We start from the raw sequence: 16,853 nt of genomic DNA, 5'->3' as shown, positions 1-16,853 counted from the left end.
CCATTGCCACTTTCTTTGAAAGGGAAATGAGCTGTAAAGGTTGCAATGAAAATGTATCTGCAGTGTCAGAGCTGCCTGTGGAGTGTATTCACATGCATTGATGGCTATTCAGGAAAAGGCACTAGAAAGAGTTATTATATTACAGGTTTTATTTCTTAGTTTTATTCATCTATATTTGTATTGATAGTTCAATTGTTTATAATTTTTAGCAAACTAATGTCATAGTTTCCCAGTCAGCATAAGTTGACCCTGCTGCTGAAAGAATTGAAACAGTCTTTTTCTGAGAAAATGTAAAATGGTAAAAGATCCCTTCTGATAAGTAATAACAAGTTCCTTTGGGAATGTGATTACTGTGTTTTATGGGATTAAATAGTTTTTATGACATAATAGTGGGAATACCAGTGTTGTCTGAATTTTAAGCATCTTACCTCTTTGAAGTGGAGAGAGACGCTTCTGAGCACTTCTTCTCTTGTCCTCTTGCAAATTTTCATAAGTAAATGCATTTGTCAATAGAATGATCTTTTCTTCTCAGATATACAAAGGGGTTTTTTGGAACTTAGATTTTTTTCTGTGTCTTCCCTCATTACCTTCACCACCTAATTAAAAGAATTCTTGTGAAAATCACAATAAACTCATGTGAAAATATTTTACATGCCTTTAATTGAAATACTGGGTTTTTTCTGCAGCTACATGTAGCACATGAGGGAGGTAAAGAACTCCTGTGCAATACACAAAAGCAGACAATTAATATATTATCCATAGAGTAAATTAACAATTAGATGTGCTGGTGAACAAATGACTTCTTGGTGACCTGCAGTGTTGAAGGGAGATGCTGTACCTGTACATTTTGCTGAAGGGATTCCTAGAGGCTTCCCTTTGGTGTGGGGGCCTGGAGCTAAGAAGGGAATTGTAAGGTTATATGTATCTCTTTACAGCAATTTTGAAGGTCAAGTCTAACATTGTAATAGCATGGGGAAACTGCTTTATGTTTTGCTTTGAATTTAAAAGCATTACTTGAGCTGTATGTCTTTTTGTAGTTTAAATGGTGACTTGTCAGCCTTGCTTGAAATAGAACAATCTATTGACAATGTGCATACATGTAATACATGTTTAGTCCTACCATAATATCAGTGGTGGTATTTTCTGTCCGAAGGTATTATTTCTGAAAATATTTAAGTTGATGTTTCATCAGGCTAATGTTCCATGCTTTCATGGGGTGTATTATAAATTGGATTTCAGGAAAGACAACTAATTTGTTTAACTGGCATTTTATTCAGAATACTTTAGGGAATTGATTTCATGTGTTCTGTATATGTCTGTTTTAACTCCTCCTATGTATTTCTCAAGTTGCAATTGGAGGACCAGTTTTAATCATTTACATTATGCCGAAGATTTTACTTACAACACACCAGTGTATGTAATGCTGTATTGAATTGCTTTTGTAACAACCTGGCTTATAGTTCCAACGTCTGTTTTCTTTTGACTGTTGTTGACATCTACAAATTTCTTCTTGCATGCTCTCTTAAGAAATCACTGGAAAAATTTGGTGAGCAGCTAGGGGGTTTCCACAAGCTAGCTAAAATCTCATGTTGGGAATTTATAGTCTTGAGAAGCAATCAGTCACTGTATGGAGCATAGGATAAAAATTACATGTTTTGTTTAGGTAGGAAAATGGATAATGCATGTGTTTGGGAACACAAGTAATAATACTTCAGTATTTGTTTTGCAGAGTGAAATATAAATTGACACTGCTCTCTAGTGACTAGATGGGCAGCATATTCCATACCAGCACATGATATAAAAGTTTTTTCTATAGGTTTTGTAAAGATGTCATAGTTTCCTGGCACTAGTGGTGTTGTTAGAAGAGGGTAAAAGTTAGAATTTTGCCTTTTGCATTGAGTGCCCTTTCTCCAGAGTATTTGCATCAGTGCTGCAGGTCATTAGAATGCTTCTTCCAGCATATGGTTGGCAATATGTTCTTCATAAGATTATTGAAATAAGTGTTGCAATACTAGTGACTTGAAGCAATGAAAGAGCAATGTTTGTGAAAGAGACTCATTGTTTAAGTAGGTCATGTCTAGAGCACATAGGTCACAGACAGACACAAACAAAGTAGATAAATGGAAAAATAGGATGGCAAAAGAAATTATGTGTAAAGTAATAATGCTTACAGGATTTAAAGTAACTTTAATATCTAAAGTGATTTGGATGTTGTCATGGACAGTTTAATGAAACATCTGTATGCTTGTGGTCAAACAAAATGATTCAGTGTGTGACAGCTGGGATTGAAAATACAGAAAATACTGTCATACCATTTTATTAATTTACAATGCAGTTTCATTTAAAATATTATTTACAGTCCTGATTTCCCCATTTTAGAGAATATTTCTGTTGCAAGATTGGGGAAAAAGTAGCCAGTGACCTAAAGACAACACACATTAGGAGTCTTTATCATTAACAAAAGCAGACAAGTTATTTGAGATAGTAAGGCGTCTTGAGAATTAGCAATTTCTTCTTTTCTTTGATAACAGTGGGCTATTCAATAAAATTAAAATTAGAAGACTATTTTTAAAACAGTATGTCAAAAAACTGGAATTACTTCTCCTGTGACTTCATAAAAGAAAATTTAACAGTGAGACAAATACATTTATTTAATATGCAATTACAGTGTTAATGCTAGCAATAGAACTAAAATAAATGTGGAGGTGATATTAAACTTTTCTTATTAGACTGTAACATCTGAAGTTGCACAGTAGTTTAAAGGGTTTCTTTCTTGTACCTACTCTGGAATATCAGTTTCTGGCCTTCATAAAAAACAGGATGTGATGAGATAGTTATTCAGTTTGATGGTTCCCTTAATTAAGCAGAGATATTGCTTATGCATTTTTTTAATCTTTACGTTCAGGGTTTGGGAAAAAACACCTAATACAGACATTTCAGAAGTAGATGAAAGTGATGCAAATCAGTAGATGTCTTTGATATCTCACTGCTGTCAGTCTCACTTCTTTTATTCCTACTTCATCGTTCTGTGTGCCTTCGTCTCCTGTAATCAGTTAGTGAGTGCAGATGTCACTCTTCCCCTTCTGGCTGGTGATTCTGAGACTAGAATCAATGCAAAAATGAAACAGTGCTACTGGTACAAGAATTGTGTCAGCAGAAGTTTTCCATCATAGGATTGAAATCTGTCTCTCTTCCTCCCTCCCTGTCAAGGGCATATGTGCAGACATCCTTCAAGCAGAAATATCCACTAGAAGAACAACAAATTGTCCTAATTGCACATACAGTCTACTGTCTGCATGGAGGACTGCTGCTATGATAGTCTTTAAAGCTTCTTTTATCTTCTGACCTGAGTAGGTTGATAAAAAAGGTGTTTTTAACAGTGGAAACACTGCGCCCTCCTGTCATGGGTGCAAGCTGATGGATGATCTCATAACAACAGCACATGGAATATCTTTACTTAAAAAGTGTGGCAGTATGGAAATCCATCGTTGTAGAATAAGGCAGATGCACCAGCAATGTTTGGGTGGGCTGTGTTCTAGGGAGGAAGAAAGCTTGCTGATTTAAAAGAATCACTGGGTGACCACCCACTCCGTAGGAGTTTAATACCTTTATTGTAAGCAAATCAGAGTTGAAATAAATGGTGAGCTGAGATTACTGGCTAGTATGGTAGTTTGCTTCAGTTTCCTCTACTGTGCAGCAGGGCTATTTTCTAGTTAGCAACAGAAATACTGACCCTGATATAGTGAGAAATTACAATGCTGACCATTAGTGTGATTTATAAAAAGGCATTTATGTAAAAAAATAGTTCCTCAAAAAAGGAATGGTACATTCATATTGGATTACTGTTACAGAATACTAAATGCAGATGTTTTAACTTTCTTCTAAAACATTTGGAATACCATCTTTCTCTCTGTAGCTTTTGTTTCTGTAATTGTTTCTGTAGTGATTTTTCACTACAGTAGAACCGCTAAATAAGGATGTTGGTTTTTTATTCCTAAATGTAGGAAAATATTTTGTCTAACTATGTAATTGAGTAATCCTAATGATTTATTAAGTATGTGAACTCAGTAACTTGAATCAAGACCTCTATAGTAACTCTTCAGACTTATTTTGAACAGACTAGATGGTTTAAAATGTTGGTCCATTGAAGCCAATTGTAGAAATCTGATTGTTAAAATGAAATACAGACATTGCTTCTTTTAAATGCAAAGGTGTCAGAAATGAGGATGATAAAAGTGTATGTCTTGTTCATGCTAAACTGATGGAGCGTTTTCAATTTTTTACACTTTCTTATAGAGAAAAAATGGGCTCAAATCTTATGATTGAAACTGCAAGAAAGTCCAAATGCCCAAAGGTAAGTACAGTTTTCTAAGGTAAATACTAATTGTATATTTCACAAGTACATTTAAGAGTTCTGAGTAAATTCTATACCCAAAAGAATATTGGATAGACAGCATAAGTGTTGAAGTGCTCTTCAGGCTTCCATATGTGATAAACCATGCTTTTGAAGGACACAATTTAATTAGGTTTTTTAATTTCAGCAGCAATTTCTGATATTTTTATTACTTTTAGTTGGAATATATGCAGAGATGTTAAAAAACTTGTAAGCCAAAAAATACTGGGTCAGCAGTTTGAGGTTCTGCAAAGCTTGTTTTTTTCATGTAAGAATTCTTGTGGTGGAGATTCTGTCGTGTCAGTTGTGATCTGTGTTACAAGAGGGCAGAGTTTCTTCCCACTTTGTTTGGAGTACCTGGTTTTCTCCAGTCACATTCTTGGGCCTCAATATCTCTTCTCTTCCTGTGTGATAGAAAAGGCACCAAGATATAGGAGGGGCGTTATATACAGCAGCATGAGAATGAAAGATGAGAAAGCATGGGTATTTTATTTTTGGTGAAGGATAGGGTGTGAAGAAAGAAGAGAAATATAATAGGATACATTTCAGAACAATCTGTAATTAACAGGTGTTTTGGTGTCATAGCACTATATTCAATGCTTTACTGTTAAATGGAAGATATTCACATTTCTCTAAACATAGAAACGTGTGCCTTACTGACTGCATTCCTAGTCCATGTCTAAAACAAGGACATGAAAAGGCTGGTGTGGTATGTTGATTTCTGAGAGAGAAGCTATGTTGACTTGAAAGTTATCTTTGAACCAGGATCTTTGGCTTCCTTCCATGTTCTTCAGTAATAAAATGTGAATATAAATAGAGTTGAAACTAACTGTTCCCAGTAATCGCTTTATAGTGCTGTCAGTGGTGGCACTCTTTACAAGGCACATCAAAATCATAACAGTTCTGTGCTCTGCTGCTGTTAAATTCATGGCAAGATGAGTTTTTCCAGAAGGTGCTGAGCACTTTACAACTTAGACTGCATCATGGAGTGTATGTGGGTATTGCCAAAAATGAAAGCATCCTTTTAATAAATTTTCTATTAATTTTTCTCCAGTTACTTTTCTTACTGCTTCTGGTAGTACTTAGAACTAAACCCTCATTTTGAGAAAAACAGGAAACTTTTCCTCCATCAAATGATGGTGTGCATATAAAGCAGTTTTGCTTTTACATTGTAATGTGGAAGTTATACTTTTGTTTTCTATTAGGATGAATTTACATTGAATAAGATTATTTAAATTAAGTAGATGAAGAGTGAAAATGCATACAGTGATGTCACAGCATCAGCTTTACTGTTGTGTAACATTGCATGAAAACACCCTACGCTGTAAAGCAGTAAACAAGACTTAAAAAAAAAAAAAAAAAAAAAAAAAATTGAACACCCCCTTGGCTAAAGAGTGTTGTTCTGACAGTGCCTGCCAGGCTGGCTTCATCACCTCTAGAGGTCTTGCACATTATAACACTCACCCATATCTACATGTACTTCTCTCTTGTGACTAGGTCTGTAAGACACATTATTTTTGTTGTCATAGTTGGGGTTTTTTTCAATGGAAATACCATTTTGGCTTTTCAGTTGGAAGAATATATGTGATTTCTGTCAATGACATTTCAGTATCCTTACGAAAAAAATGTAAAAGACACGTTTGATTCTTGTGCAGGAAGAGAGTCTTATTACAATTCTTTAACTCCAGTTGCAATATTAAGTAATCATTTTCCTGGAGAAAGAAATTGATTGACAGTTCTGACATACGTATTTAATGGCATTGTTGTATTGCTCGTTACAGACTTTTGAGAATTAAATACTATTTCAAAAGGAAAAGTATTTTAAAATCATAGAGTTGACACCAGCGTTTTGTTTAAATATCATAGATATTCCTAGAAACAGAATAACCAGTGGAAACAATTAGTTACAGGTTGAACATAGCATTTTCTTTAGGGATTTGGGTCTCTTGTTTGTGTTTTACTTCCCCTTTTTAAAATTTAGATAGACATTATAAAAATGTAAATAAATAATGAACCTAGTAAGAATTACAGAGGTGCATTAATGTATAAATTGAATTTCATATGGTGGGAAGCTTTCATTCTCATATTATGGTTATTATCATCATATATAAATAATTTCATTCCTCCTCATTTACTAGGTAGCTGCAGTAAGCACCATTGTAAACAGAGGAACACCACTGAAAGCATTTGTGTTTAGAAACTACAACCACCTTCCTGGTGTTAAGTCCCATTATATTGGAGGGTGTCACTATAAGCTGTGGCAAGCAATTAGAGCGTCATCTGCTGCACCAGGTTACTTCCAGGAATATGTTTTGGGTGGTGATCTTCATCAGGTAAGTTGAAATCTTCTCCTTGAGTAAATATTTTCCAGTTTCGCACCTGAGAAAAAACATGATCTGAATCTCTTAATTAAAACTAAGCAAGTAAGTTGGTAGCATAAAGGAAATCTACGACAGATGGGGTAAGAAAGGATATTTTTAGCTTCTATAGCCCTTACAGAACTAGAAAGGCTTAAAAATCTTAGTCTGCTCAATACAAACCTAAGCTCTTCTGCTGTTGCTTTCTTCTCTGCCTGGAAGGAAACCTTATATGAGTTGTAAATTGCCTCTGACTTCCAACTTGCAACTGGTATTTCACTGACCATTATTTCACTAAATAGGTGGTGTAACTTAAGAATCTAAAAACGTTGGAAAATGTGAAAAAAACAGGTTATACACTTCAGCATACTTTTTATTAATGCACAATTCAGTTTCTGGTCTGCTTTTTAATTATTTCTATCGATAGGTTATTCAGCTTTACCCTGGTTCTGGGCTAGTAAGAAGAGTAAGAGATGCCACAGCAGTAAGATTAAACTCAGAGGACAACTGCAAAAGAAATTCCCTTGAGGATAAAGCAGTGTCTCCTATCAACAGTGAACACTATTTTATTATATTACAGCCTCTCTTGGTGACCCTGATAAGTAAAGAACAAAGCAAATTAACTTCTTTAGTAGTTTTTTAACCATGGGATTTTAGTCCTCCAGTGCCCCTGTATTATTTTGCAGTTCTTCAGGTTTTCAAAGATTACTTATTGCAATGCATACTAATGTAAAACTATCAGTATTTATTTTAATAAATACCTGATGAAGATCTATGGCAGAAAAGACTGCGAACGGTGACCTTCAACAAAGAGAGCATAGGATTGAATCACTTAAGTTTAATGAAAGCATCTGTTACATTTCTGTCGTATTAATTCATATTATGTCGTTAGCCTCAAATACTGGAAAGAAAGTAGTGTATTTTGAGTAATAAGTTATATTTGGATCACATACAGAATTTCTGATGGTGTCCTTTAGAAGTCTGTGTAATATCCTTAGCATTGCAATGTGCTTGAGTAGTACTGAAATTTAAAGGCTAACAGATAAATAAGATGAAATAGAGAAAAATTCTTTAGATTAAGAGGTGGTCAAAAGAAGCATTGGTGCAAACAAACAGCTATGATTTCATCTGAAAAATGACAGCATATTTCCATGTTTTGTTTCAACATTTATAAGGTGATGAAATAATTCAAATTCAGCTACCTAAAACCTCCATAGAAATTAAGGAGTGAAGGGGAAGGCCACCTGTGTAGGATCAGGTTCAAGAGATTCTGAAATTTGTTTCATTGTATTATTTCTCCTTTTTATTTAGGACATTCTTCCCTCCCTGCCCCCACATCCCTTATCTGACTGCCCCCCACAACCTTCCCAATATGGTGCATCTTGTTATCCTCAAAACATTTTAATCAACTACTATCTGAAATAAGCAAATAAGTTTTGAGAGGTTTTTAAACCTAAAAATGGAGTAACACATCAGATTCCAAGCCAATGCGCTGCTTGAAATCCTGAAATGTGTTCATCTTCCATCTGGACAAGCAAAACAGGGAAGGGAGCTGCTTTAGCCTTGGGAGCTGTTCCAAACTACTCCTTAAGTGATTGGATGGGTCAGTGTTAATCTATGTGAAGAAGTTTTCTTTCTCTTCTCACCTTTCCACCCCCTCTTTCCCTGAATTGAAATACTGTAAAATTGATCTGTTCTTTTACATGAAACATGATTTTATAATTTCCACACAGTGCTTTACACAATTCTTTGTCTTAGCCATAGTTTCTGAATTGCCAGACTTGTGTGAAATGCAGTAAGGCTGGTACTTGTTTCATCTATGTTCACTTTTAAATCCAGTTTACCAGATTAGCAAATGTATAATTAGTGTAAATAGACATCAGATCCAGTATTTTCAGACACATGGGACTGGAATGAAGTCTACTTTATTTTTTCCTTATTCCAGTCTTTGGACAAAACTCTTCCATCTGTTCTTACAAAACCAGTTTCCCAACTTCAGCATTCTTTGCTATTTGATATTATTATAATTACTAGAAAGCAAGGGCTTAGGATGCAATTCAGCTTTGTCAGCCATAAAGAACTAAATATGTTCTGAGTACTGAAACAGTTTATTGCATAGAACTGCAATAGTAGATACTAAATTTTTGGATTCAAACTTTTTCATATAATCTGAAAAGTATCACTTCTCCCCAGCCAGGAATGTTTAAACACTTGAATTCTTACAGAAACCACCTTTCGTGTCTGATGTGTCTTTTGTTTCCCCAGATTATACTTTTCTTACCACATCTCTTACTTCCATAATTATCTGGTTTGTGTGGAGGGGTACTTGGATGTCCAGGTAACAAGTTACTAGATGGCAAATGCTCCGTAATTATCTTCATGCAACTTGCTAGCAGAGATTATAAATCCATTGAACACTCTGAAGCAATCTTGAATTGCCTTGGTTTAACCTGGGGTACACCTCTGTACATGCAGCAGACTGTTACCCTTATTTTCCTGAGAGTTAATGGTATCTCGTTGGAAAATGCACAATATTAAAGATTTTTATCTCTGCTGAAATAGCCAACGTGAATTGAAAGAAATATATATGAATAAATGCATTTAAAAATAGATAAAATCATAAATGCAGTCATATTCTTTCTTAAAATAACTTTCTTACTGAAATATGTTAGTATTGGTAACTTTTTGTTCTTACAGTTCTTATCATAAATTTGGGAATAGTAGATTCTTTTTAAGCATCTTTATTCTGAAAATGCACTACAAGTGTAATTTTAAGTTCCTTGACCAGTAGTATATATGTAGTGTGTATGGAAATTCTTTCTCTTTTCTGTGTGTACACTAACAGATTGAACTGCTTTTGAACTATATGAATAAATGAAGCATAACGTTGTTAGATGTTTTTGATGGTATTATGATTTTTGAAAAAAGTATCAGCACAACGTGCATTAAGTGTAGATAATATTTTATGCCGAAGGCTTCAAAATTTTAATATCAGGTCAGAAAGATGGTATTTTAAGAATATTTTCTTGCTTGGGAACTTCCATCAATCACCATAATCTGTTTTCTGAACATTAATTGTGCTAGTTTCTCACTAGTTTATATGTAACCAGCTTCTGAAGTGTTGATGTTTATAAACAATTCCGAGAATAGAGGTATCCAAAATGTATGTGAAAATTCAGAATACTAAGTACAATATTTGTTTCTTAGCTTTGACGTTTGGGACTCTCTAAGAATTACAGAAACCAGGCTCCGTGTTAGCTTATCTGTCAGTTGTGCATTTAAATCTGAAAGAGAGACACTCTGGCAAGTTCATCTGACTGAAGACTCTTCAAATGTGTAAAAATATTTATTTCGATAATGGAAATTTAGTGGATTTTTTTAGGGTCATCCTGCATTTTCATGTCTTATGTTACCTAGCTTTTGTAGGAATCAGAGTCCTTTCACAAACTCTATGAAGTAGCTGAATGAGAGTTACATGTAGGGTTGAGATTAATTCTTAAAAGTTTTTATGTATGACTCTAGATGTCTATGGTGGAGTCATGGCTGAACAGATCTGTTGGCTTTGACTCACTTTTTTATAATTGTAGAGTAATAGATGCATGTGTATTTTTGTACACACACACATGCCCTTTCACTTCAGCACTGGGCACTCTCAAAGTAAAGTGTGTTCATTTTTTAATGATGTAATAAATTTGTTTTACAATTTTTCTGATGTCATTATTTAGAAAGAGGTTTCTAGGTGCCTGAACACTTATTTGTGCTGCAAGTGAGCTGATGACTTATTTTGTTAAATTTCTGCAAAAAGCCATCAGTTGTTACAAACAGCAATATTTACATTCAGGTCAATCATGCCATGCTATCTGGTTCTACTCTGTCAAGTAGGAAAAAACAGTGCAGCTGTTGGTAGATGAGGGGAGTAGGATTAATATTCTTTGTGGTTCAAAAGAGGAACACATTAACATTCAAAGGGATTTAATCCCTGTAACATGCTTCTCCAGGAACCCTGCAAGTTAAGGGAGACCAAGTCATGATGTTACATGATAGAAGCTGTATTGCCACATGTCAGTTCCTTTATTTTAAAATGTATTTTTGAAGTACTGAAGACGTCTTCCCAGTCCTGCTACAGCCAGTGACTTTTTTCCCCTCTACTTCCCACACTGATGTGTTATTTCTTGTATGTATTCTTTTTCTTTTTTCCTTTTTTTTCTCCCCCTGTACCATGAAAAACATTTGAGGTACTTGGTAATGTTACTTCAGTAGACAGTAAAGTATGCTGAGGAAATTATTAATTAAATAAATTAAAATAGCAATTTAAAATGTAAGAAAATCATTATGCACACTTCATTTAGTAGCTTTTACAGTAAAAACTAAATTCCTCCCACAGGATTAATTCAAAGGGCAGCAGGGATTGTGTATGTGATGGTGGTGAATTCAACAAAGTCACGGATTTTTTTCAAATTACATATACCCAATTTAGTTCAAAGGACTTGATCACCTTTTTCTTGACAACTTCCCATGATTCCATGGTTGTATTACAGTTCCCTTTATTACAGTGCTGATGTTGATGTATAATATTGTTCAAATGTGTTTTCTTTGAGCAAGATCAGATAGAAAAGCAGTTAAAAGAGCACCTAGTCTGTTAGGGGAGTTTTAATAATGCAGGTGTAACAGGGTGTGTGATGACAATACAAACTACAAATAAAAAATATGTGTAGTACAACAGTATGATATAACTAAAATTTTAAGTCACACATTTGTTGGAAAAAGATAATTTGAGGTTTCCATGTATTTTTCAAACTTTCCCTTTCCTTTTATTAGGTAATAAATCTGTAAAGCCAATTCATCTTTGTAGCTTGTCACAGGAGAGGCCTTCAAAAGTGATTGGCTTAGTGCATCCTACCCTAATTGGTTTTACGTGGTAGCTTTTAAAATTAGATTCAAGGGTGCTTCCCAGACTCTAAGAAGACATAGAATATAGGTCACATTGAAGTTCTTTTCATTCTTAGGATATGCCGCGGTGATCAGTATGCACCAGAGCTTATGCAGGCTGCGGTTTAATAGGTGTATCTTGTTCTCACAATGATAGAAACAACTCTTTCTTTGTTTCTTACTTGTTGCCATACACATTTGCCTGCAGCCCTCAAGGCAGTGTTGCCTACTGTTTAAGGAAAAGGGAATTTACTGGAACGTGTAAGCTACATGGATATCTGTTTCTTTTTGTCTTATGGATTCTATGGGTTTGGATAACAGCTCTGAAGGTGGACACACACTATGCAGTTTACCAGCCTTTGTGACATTACTGTGGCTACTGTACCAGTAGTATTTTGCAAAGCAGACTGCTTGAAAGATTCCCTGCAGGGGCTTGCTAAGTGACGTATTATTGGCAGATTTACTTAGTATAATGAAATTGAGAGTGTCTGTTGTTTTGGCATTTAACTTGGAAGCATTCTAATTGTTATCTCAATTGTTTCAGAGTGATGTTGTCCTAATGTAATCTCCAGCATGCTTATTTAAAAGGAGAAACAAAACTTTGCTCTCAAATAAGCTGTTTTCATTTGACTATATTTTTGCTTAGACTTCTGAGTCCATGTATCTTCACTGACACTGTTAACCAGCTAATATTTGGTATAAAACAAACCTTGTAAAATCAGAGGAGGCTGTGTAGAGTGGAAAATTGTGAGCCAACTCCATTCAGTAATTTCTGTACAGACAATCTAGGTTCTGCATTCATGTTCTGATGTTGCAGCCACCATTTCTTAGATAAAAAAGAAAAAATTTTCAGTTCTTGATAGCCTACAGTTTTTATTTTCCTAGGTTGTGTATTTGTCCAATATTGACTTTAGTGGGGCTATATTTCCAAAGAAAATAACCTTATGATATTCATTGCAAATAAAAGCCCAAGGATGTAGTGATTCTATTGATATACTTTTGCCTCTTCCCTCAAGGAAAGCTTGATTTTGATAGACAGTGGTCTGGTGCTTAATGTGTCTGATGCTTATATAAAAACACTCATCTCTTTTTTTTTTTTTTTATTTTCTTAGTCTAAATATGCCAGTCTGTCTCAGTTTTGCAAAACAGACTCTGTTCTCTTGGTCGTCCTAATGGTCTGCTGCACCTGCTGCATTTTGAGTAATCTTTCTTGAAACAGGACTATTCAGTGTGGTTTTGGCATAACCCAAGATACGTTGTGCAACGTTGAATGATATACCAGAGTCAAAATTAGCACTTTTAAATTGGAAATAAAGTTCAGAGTAGTTAACTTGGTCAGGCTGGAATGCAGTATTCCATGTGTTATATTAACAGTATGATGTGTTTCCTTTTTCTGGAAAAGATACCGATTAGAACTACACTTGCCTTTCCAACAGCAACTTTATATGTTAGTGGCTTAAATCATTGTGTGATAGTTGCCTATTCAGAGCTTTCTCGTGGTGGTTCTGATACCAACTCTTATTTTGTCATCTAGACATGTACTTCTTAATTTAGGGAACTTATGAAAGTGCAGAATTTTCTCTCCGTTCTTTATCCCCATCCACCTGCCTCTGCTGTGGATTTAGACACTGGGTACTTCAGATCCAAATCCTGAACCCTTCACAGCAATTATCTTCAATAATGAATTCACTTTATCTTGTACATTTTGTCTGTTTGAAGATCAAATACTTTAGCTGCAAACATACTTTCAGATGCAGTGAAATTAAATCTAATGTTTGAGTCAACATATAAAGAATAAAATTGTCTTAAGAAATTTAAGTAGCTTGCATAGTTCTATAAATAAAGGGGTTTAATTGGAAATCCAATTTTAGTTCAAAATTGCAATATGAAAAATAATAAGAAATTAGTGGAGTCCGTAACACATTTAGTTTTGAAAGTTGACTGTAGAGTTGGCTTACAGCATTGATTGTTATATGGTTTTGAACAGATGAATGACCAACATGTTTTAAGTAGCAGTTATAAGTGATATATCCAATAATGAGCCACCTACATTCATAAACTAGCAGGTAAAATGTAGACCAATTAATTAGGAAACTAATATCAATAAGTAATAGCAGTAACATTGATCAAGGTGCTGATATAAAAATGCATTATGTCTAAATATTTCCATTGTTATATTGGGAAATAAAATTTAAAGAATTTTGAAATTTTGAAAATGCAACATGGTCACATTTCACGAAGATTAGGGTATATCTGTATCTGGAATTCCTTGCTCACTTGTAGAGGTTTTATATTAAAGTAATTGTTTTGTGCAGATCCTAGAGCTTGCCTCTTAATTCAGTATATTCTGCCATAGCAAATAGAGTATTTACATGCTTCCTAAACTAAATGTTGTCAGCAAGGACAAAACTTCTAGACTTGAGTATCCTGGTGACATCTGAATACGGAAGGGTTTTATTCAAACCCATGGGATGGAGGGTTTTTTTGGTTGGTTTGGTTTTGGGGTTTTTTACTGGACTGTTGAAGTTTGCCTGTGCTTCACAGCTATTGTAAGAGAACCTGAGTTAGGTCTATGTCAGGGATTGGTGTAGGTTCAACCATGGGCCCATTTTTTTCTTGTTTACACACTGTGATCTTTGCTTGTAATATTACAGGCAATTCATCATTTGGGAAACGTGGTTAAAATACATACTGTTTTTGTGATGTGTGTTGTTAGCTGCAGAATTAATGTAATTAGATCTGTCATGCACAACTTATGTTTTTAATGAAATATCTGACAATATACTTTATTGCCAAATAATTCTTTCTTTTATGGTGTCTGCTAATATTTAGCATGCATCCTCTGTGCGTACATCTTATAAATCTGACATAAACTCATAAATTCAGTGATGTCTTCAGAGCAACTAGTCATTTTCTGGGAATTAATGACTTGCTAGGATGAGTTAATAATTCAAGATAATCACCTAGGAGTCTACCTCAGTCAGGCATTCATTCTGATGAATGTAAAATATTTTATTAAATGTTTTGCACATAGGAGCAATAGTATTGACAGTTCTTGGAAGCATTGATCATGACATTTAGGGTTATGCCAACTGTATTATGGTGTTGCTATTTTTTAGGGGGGGGAAATGATAAATTCTGTATGGAAAAAAGGAAGCTTCTCAGTAAACTTTCAAACATTATTAGATTATTTTTTTACTTTGTCATGTGATCTCAGTATAAAGTCTCTCTGTAACTGGTGTGGTAAAAGTTCATTCTTTTAAGAAAATACTGTAGTAACGGAAATTTAATATTGTTGTCATTCAATAATATAAATACAAATGCATTGCATTTTCATATTCTATACAAATATTTTCTCCAGAATTTTTCCTAATGCCAAGGGAAATCCCTTTTTCACTACACTCTATGACAAGTAATTTGGTTTTTTTCCTAGTGTCTGAAGAGAAATCATAATTTTGAGACAGCATTTCAAAATAATGAGCACAAGGTGTTTATTTCAGCATTCTAGAGGAGCACTCTGCCTCTCCCTAAATAAAGGGTTTGGTTTCTTTCTTGTTAGAAATTTGGTGTATAGGAGGATTGCATTTATATCTGTCACCAATTAGGACCTCTGTTGGGAATCACCATAGTGCAGAATATATTATATTGTATATATATGGAGTTGACTCAGTAGTCTGCTTCTTAGCATGGTTATAAAGCAAGAGTAAATCTTCCCAAATAAATTGGATTAAATATTTGTATAAGGAGACAACTGTAGGTCATTGTATGCTTTATAAAATATTATTGAAGTTATTTTAAAATTTTACTCACTCAAACAGCAAAGTGGAACACACCATTATAATGAAGCTAAAACAAATTTTTCTTGATCACTATACATTTTAGAGAGAGATTTGTTAGAAATATTGGCACCCCCATCCACTGCTTATCAGCAAGATGAAGAGAAAACAGTTCTGCTTCTGTCCTGTTTCATGTTTATAAAACTTATATATTTTGCCAAATAGTTTATTAAGGAAAATAAAGATTTGCTGTCTTACTGGAAGCTCCTTTTCATCAGTTTCATCCTCAGTAGTACTGTGACCAGTCTGACTGATTACTCCCAAGAGGAGAGCCATAATTCATGTACAGTTCAAACATATTTGTGTATTCTAACAGAACAGCATAATCATGTAATCTTTGTATTGTATTGTGCTGAATGCTATAGGGGACTAGTCTATTGTACAGTTAAATCGGAATGTATAGATGTCTTTTTCACAAAGCATTTGTCAAAAACTGTAACATTTTTAGTCCAGTGATGCTTGAATGAGCAAGCCTTAAAGCTTAGGGAACACGTACTGACGTTTTCATAACGACACTGGGTTCCCAGAGCACTGAGAGGACTAGACTGGGTTGTGAATCTTGAAGTTAAGGTGATAGACCTTACTACCTTAGGTAGTGAAAGAATCCTCCCCTTTCTCATTCCTGTCTTCTACTTAGAGGACTTTTGCTGCTATGTACATAAATACATTGCGATGACTTTCTAGAATGATGTGGTAAATCATATCCATTTGCTAAAGGAATATAGAGTAAATGTTTTTAAAGTAGTTATTTTAGTTTTTCTAAGAAGTAACCCCTTATTACTATGGAGCAACTTCTCAAACTCTTCATTTACAGGTACTAGACTTGTCCTTAAGCTGCATATTTGTTATATTTATGTTGACTTTAAGCAGAGAATTTTAAAAAATACTTTGTAGAAGTCTATTCAGAGTCTTAGTGTGTCTTGTCCTGTGATAGCTTTGTACTAATTCTCTCTGCTTTTTCACAAAGACAATGAAAGTAAATAACAGAGCAAGTCTGTAAGAGTGAACTAAAATGCAAAGCATGTCTGCATAGGCAGTGAGGTGAAGTGGTTACTATGGAGCCAACAAACTCAGCTTCCAAATATCAGACTTGGCTTTCATACATTATATATCCTTCATTCAGTGCTAGATTATTTTCTTCACAAAATTTAGCATCATTTAAATGAAACTGTGGCACACAATGTGTTATGCAGAACAATTACAAGGCTCAACTTGAGTCTGACAGAATTAGGAAACACAGTGAGAGCCTATGAATGTACAGAATGTTCTTGTGAGAAACAACTGATCTCCCATGGTAAAGTATAGTATGATTTTTGAATTTTGGTATCTTATTTTTAA

At 34.5% G+C, this 16,853-nt stretch overlaps 1 protein-coding gene across 2 annotated transcripts in view; it reads left to right on the top strand.

The window, feature by feature from the left end:
- The window catches only part of PNPLA8 (patatin like phospholipase domain containing 8), a 37,421-nt gene that overhangs the window by 9,377 nt on the left and 11,191 nt on the right, over positions 1 to 16,853 (top strand). For both annotated transcript variants that reach the window (XM_033057184.2, XM_033057185.2), the window contains exons 7-8: positions 4,297 to 4,354; positions 6,532 to 6,726. In XM_033057184.2, coding sequence (XP_032913075.1) covers positions 4,297 to 4,354; positions 6,532 to 6,726 — 253 coding nt within the window. The remainder of the gene's footprint in view (positions 1 to 4,296; positions 4,355 to 6,531; positions 6,727 to 16,853) is intronic.

Source organism: Catharus ustulatus, chromosome 4 (assembly GCF_009819885.2).
Source record: "Catharus ustulatus isolate bCatUst1 chromosome 4, bCatUst1.pri.v2, whole genome shotgun sequence".
Lineage (NCBI taxonomy): Eukaryota > Metazoa > Chordata > Aves > Passeriformes > Turdidae > Catharus > Catharus ustulatus.
This window is presented reverse-complemented; position numbering and strand designations above follow the sequence as displayed.